The sequence below is a fragment of the Trachymyrmex septentrionalis genome, unplaced genomic scaffold (genome assembly GCF_001594115.1).
Source record: "Trachymyrmex septentrionalis isolate Tsep2-gDNA-1 unplaced genomic scaffold, Tsep1.0 scaffold21, whole genome shotgun sequence".
Classification (NCBI taxonomy): Eukaryota; Metazoa; Arthropoda; class Insecta; order Hymenoptera; family Formicidae; genus Trachymyrmex; species Trachymyrmex septentrionalis.
In genome coordinates this window covers 382,141-388,095 of record NW_017305288.1, presented here as the reverse complement: position 1 = coordinate 388,095, position 5,955 = coordinate 382,141, and the positions used below count along the sequence as shown (strand labels likewise).

General features: G+C 31.3%; 1 protein-coding gene across 2 annotated transcripts in view; it reads right to left on the bottom strand.

Annotated features, from left to right (window-relative positions):
- Nucleotides 1–250: 250 nt before the first annotated feature.
- The window catches only part of LOC108748039 (hyccin), an 8,468-nt gene continuing 2,763 nt past the window's right edge, over nt 251–5,955 (bottom strand). Inside the window, exons 4-9 of one of the 2 annotated variants that reach the window (XM_018485999.1) lie at nt 5,315–5,532; nt 5,092–5,238; nt 4,762–4,892; nt 4,527–4,643; nt 2,552–3,091; nt 251–1,696 (exon numbers count right to left, since the gene is read on the bottom strand). In XM_018485999.1, the coding sequence (XP_018341501.1) occupies nt 1,161–1,696; nt 2,552–3,091; nt 4,527–4,643; nt 4,762–4,892; nt 5,092–5,238; nt 5,315–5,532 (1,689 nt within the window). In that variant the 3' untranslated portion in view covers nt 251–1,160. The remainder of the gene's footprint in view (nt 1,697–2,551; nt 3,092–4,526; nt 4,644–4,761; nt 4,893–5,091; nt 5,239–5,314; nt 5,533–5,955) is intronic. The other variant, XM_018485998.1, reaches the window with a different exon arrangement.

Genomic DNA, 5,955 nt, shown 5'->3' with positions numbered 1-5,955 from the left:
CTATAAGAAATTAATCAATCACAGTCGAATATGAGAAAAATAATCGACTCTGACTAGTTAATTTTTTACGGCTTACGTCCCTATTGTGTTTCAGCGATTATTAACTGGCATTGATTATTGCAAAAAGTGTGATATATATATTATATAGTTAATATATATACATTATATAGTTATATTAATAAATAGTATATATATTATAGATCAAAAACTGTATATAAACTTAAAGAAAATACCCTTAAAAATGTGTGAAATTGATGAAGTGTATGCTGATAATCTATCGAATGTTAGCGATCAGGTATCAGACAGTGATGAAGAATCAATACCTTCAATTTGTAATAAAGCTTACAAAAAGTACCGACGACAGCCAGTAGTTTTCATCATTATATGCTGGCGGCAAGAGCAATTTTTTTCTGAAAAGTGCGGCCGTCAAAGTATTAAGTGACACCGCAGCTTTGTTTTAGATACTCCATTTTCACCTCACTCACCTCTACTCTTCGTTTTATGTTCATTTATGATAATTATAATGTATCTTCCGATACAAATTTGTTACTTATATACTTGGAATCATAAAGAAAGGCTTGCTACAATTACATGAAGGCACACATCTGGGTTAAACACAAATATATATATATATCCATTAGTATTGCATTATGATAATACTTATTTTCCCGAATTATAATCTATAATCTCTAGAAGTAAAGTTCGATAACTGTATCTGGATAAAAAGGTATTACAATGTATGACGACGTATACTTATAAAATATATGAAATAAATTATAGATTTCGTTACAAAAATTAGTCAATATATACCAATATGCATAAAACACTTAACGAAACAACTATATACCTTTAGTTCATATTGTTCCCTCTCCCATTTTTATGTTTATCATGGAGATCAATAGAATAAAGAACTGACTAAAATTGCTACATGTCAAAAAAATATACGATCCTTATAAGTATCGCACAATGTAGTGGCAATATACATTGTTGAGAAAATAGTGCTTGTGATCTTAAATAATTCTAGGAAAAGGCAACGTGTATACATTATATATGGATTTAATAAGATTTTGTTAGATGGAAGAAAATGGCTTATTTGCTTAATAACTTCAACCCATTACTATTATTTTTATGTAACATTTTTTATAGACTTTTTATCGTCATTAAACAGAGCTGATTTGAATAGAAGAACCAATAGACTCTGTTTCATTGTGTGCTCTTAAATTAATAGAATTTTCCATATTATTACCATCGGTAACATCAGTCTCTCTACTTAACGCCAGTCTCTCGCCGTCAATCAACGCTACATTTGGATCTATTATGATCGCATTATTTTCTACATTATTTTTCTTTCGAATCGCACATCCATTAACATTTGCGTCAATTTCTGCTTGCTGTTCACTATTTAACATTGATAAACTCCCTTTAATACTCTCCTTCGATGTCGCCTGAGAGCTGAGCTTCTTCTCCTTTTCGGATGCGATGTGAGCATTTTTCGTTACCTTTCCTTCTTTCTCTTTAGGTTTTTTTCCGAGCACGGGGAAATTCGTAATCTTCGAAGCAGTCCTTTGATCCTTTGATTGTCTCATGGAACCAATACGGTTCGGCTCAGTTGATTCTGATTCCTCCATGATTGACACCAGATTACCTTTACCCTCTCCGGTAATGTCATCTTTTATAACTTGTATTGGTATGTCATCTGAAGACAAAAAAAATAATTTCTGTATTATAAGAAAAGAAACTTTTATCGTCAAGTTCGAATTGACAATAATAAAAGCAATATTAAAGTTAACAAGCATCTTAGAGGCAAGGAAACACATATACATAATGACTCATTTAAATTACACATGTAAAATGTGTATGCTATAGATACAATTTGTTTATATTCGCCTAGAATAGAAATTAAAATAAAATAGAACATTTAAATAGCATATTAATTGCACTGTGCACATATGCATAGAATGAAAAATTTTTTCCTTAACAAAGAAAGATAACAAGAGATGTTTTGTAAAATGTGTAAACCAATATCACAAATTCATTTTTTTTTTCTATTAATTATAAGTTAATAATACATACATAGACATATTGTAAATAAGTGGATTTAAAACATTTAAGGAATATGTAGGTTGTGTAGAAAATATTATGTAACATTAGATATAGAGAATATATGCAATGCAGAAAATTAGAATAAAAAAAGAAAGGAATAAATTGCAAAAGTAATACTCAAATGATAACAGTAAGAAACAGATAAAATAGTAGGAAAGGAACATCGAATACATTTTCTAGTCGAGCAATATACTTGAAATTCTTGGTGCGGGAAGATAAATGTGCCATGTCGACATGCATGTTTTCCAGTCATGCGCTGGTTTCTGTTTAGATTTTGTTTTATGCGTATGTCTCATTATAGCTGGGAGTGGTATTTCTGAAAGGAATACATCCACGATCACATGAATTATTATAAATCAACAACTCATTCCTGCGTGTGCGCTAGTGTATACCAAATTAAAATATAATTGTAAGTTGGATGAAGAATCATAGCGTGATCAGATTTTACGCCATCCTACAGTGTTGTAACTGGAGTGATAATACCATGTGTTTGACGACAGTGCGGCAGTGGCACAATAATACATTGATCTACTGTTGCCTTCTGTATATACATTTTCCACCGATTCACGAATGATCTCTCCCAGAGCCTGTTCCTCTAATAAGCTATATAGATGAGCATTAGCTGCCAATCTATCGTCGGAAAAAGTGGAGTCGCACATTACGTTACTATCTTTTTTAATTTTCTGACTAATATCGTCCTTATTGTCAATAGATGTTTTCTTTGATTGCTGATCTTTGCTCTTTTTAGGAGAGGACTTTATCGGTGAGCTTTGGCTGCTGCTGCATATACTTCCACGTCTAGAACTTTCCAATGAGGAGGAAGACTGCGCCTTCCCTGCGCCTGTATCCTTTTTATCGACCGAATTTGGAAGTGCATGCTTCCAATGCCATGGACGACGTTTGTGGCTGCCCGATACTGCCGGTCGCTGTTGTTTCTCGGCTTGACAATTGCTCAATTCGACCGCAAATAACTTCTCATCCAGATCGTCTAATGACATAGACGCGCAATCCACATTTGTTTGGACTTTTTATATTACTCTCTAACTTATACATATTTTAAAATTTTATAATGTGCGAACTTGGTTCAACATTTTCACATATTATTTATAATAATATATTATATATATATTTTTTTTTATTTACGAGTTATTAAGGAAATCAAACAATACAGATGAGGAGAAAACATGAATAGTACATTGTACGTGATTTTTCCGAAAATGTGTGCAGTTACTGTATCAATATTGTTTAAACAACTATTCATTCATGAAACAAAACGTTTTCAATTCAGCAATAATTTTATAAAACTTAGAGGATCACATGCAAGCTTGGACCTAAAGTACTCGTACTTGACATTCATGTCCATGCATATGTATCCGCTTGTGTATTATTTATGTTTGTTGTATATATCAGGGTTGTGTAAAAGGGGAGTAATTAATATTCAAACACACAATTATAATTTTATTTATATATGTTAGCTATTTGAATGGAAAACATAGCTATGATGTTAATATTATTAGTAATTTGGCCTTTATATTTATCAAAAATATTCATCAATGTAGAAACTTATATAAAACGCAATACAAGATCTGTCTCAAAAGTATTCGATCTTTGTATATATCTTTATCTTTGGGCATTTTCTCTTTCTCTCTCTCTCTCTCTCTCTCTCTCTCTCTCTCTCTCGTGGAAAACAAGCATTCAATATTTAGGGGATATCTTGAGGAATATCCCCACCAAGTGGCATGACTCAACAGTTTCAGTCGGCAAAGGTACGCAGTTGTGTGAGCGTCGAAAATTCCGAGCGTTGCATTTCACCTGCTCAATCATCTCATCTGATTTAAGATTTTTTTACTAAACACGACATTGTCTAACTTTGCCAACTCCCGTACAGTCTAGATATAGTTCCGTGTGATTTTTAGTTATTTGATAAAATTGAAAAAATTCTGAATAAGATGAATGAGCAAGTGAAATGCGACGTTCGGAATTTGCGACGCTCACACAACTGTATATCGTTGCCGACTGAATAGCTATTGGATCGTACCAGTAAGAATACTTCTCCCTGAATACTAAATACCTGTTTTTCCACAATAAGATGTCTAAGGATATACGCAGAGATCGGATACTTTTAGAACAAACCTGGCTATGTTTGATTTTGAATATAATCCCATATATAAGACAAATTTTTTATTAGTGCTACATAAAAATATTAATAGAAATGAACATAAATATATTATCTTTGTGAAATAAATTTAGATAATTTAAAAAATCACAGTATTAATATATTTTCTTAAAATTTACAATTACAATTTACAATCTATAATCTTCGTCTCTATCTAATCTTCTGTCTCTACATTTACTTTTTATTATATGTCGTCGTAAAAAGATTAATAATTTATAATATATATAAACACAATATAATAACATACCTGGTAATTTCTTAGTACGAAAGGAAGCATTTGTGATCATAGACTTCGAAATGGTTGGTGTAGTAGTTGCTGGAGACAATGCAACACTAATTCCAATTGGTCCATCGCTCGGTTGACCTAAATGACCAAAGGATAAAAAAGGATTATAAAATATCTTTATGCAACATCTTACTTCCATATTTAGCTTAAATAAATAATACATGCATTATATGCTTGTTTCTACAATAACAATTACCTGGTGCTCCAGAACTGGCAGAATTGCGTATAGCGTTGGTAACTAACATTACATTTGGATATGCTTCATAACATGCTCTGTTATGAATATCTTCTATAGCTTGAGTTCCTACATACCAGCATTCATTATACCTACAAATAAGAATATTATTCATGTACTATAGAGAAAAAAAATATGTATGTTTATAGAAGATGGAATGCTAGCAAATTAGTTCATCGTAATGCTATGCTCGCCAGAATCGATGTAATTATTAATTAAAATATGTAATAATAAATATATAGATAACAGACTAAAATGCTGTTAAATTCGCAAAATGCATACATTACATACATGGCAAAATATACAGCATGCAAAAATTCCAAGAGGAATTGGCTGGATACTGGTATACGTGGTAAAAGCCTTGGGACAAAGCTAGACTCACTGCCATATGAGGAACGTTGATGATGTCCTGGTTTCATAAATCCTTGAGTAACAAGTCTGTAATAGAAAAAAATTACATTACAATCGAAAATAAAACAGCTTCGTTATAGCTAAGAATTACAGTCGAACTTACTTTGTTGCAACCTTGCACAATTGTTCTAGAGCAAATTTATTTATATATCCAAGTTGTTGATTATAAATAAAAAGTAAGGCTGTCATAACTTTCAACCTATTTTGTGCATTTAATGTTTCTACTTGTTGCAATGGACCCCAGCTCACAAGTTTCGAATTACACTCTTCAAAACGACGTACGGCGCTTTCTGTTAGTGAGGCTGGTGCTAGACTCGCAGGCTGTTTAAAAAAATATATTATATTAAATAACTATGAAATTTATAATAAATGTAAAATAATTTGGCAATACTTTTTTTCTTTGTAAAATTTTCTTTAACAATATCATTAACATAAATTAAATATATCTCTATATTAAATATTAATTATTAAATCACACAAATTACAGTAAGATCTTGCTCAATTCCATTCAATGCTATTTCTTTATAGTAAGCTAACGTTAGGTAAAATGATATTTTGCTGAGATGCAATTTTAAACTCGGTGTCAGTTAAATTCACTTTACTTGGTAATACTTTACTGGTATACTTGATATATTGAATATCCGATAACATCTAACTATCGCTTTAAGAAGTGTAATCTGAATTTCAACCAAAGTCTTACTGAGTATCTATTCACATAAAATATATCTTCAATGATTACTCTCT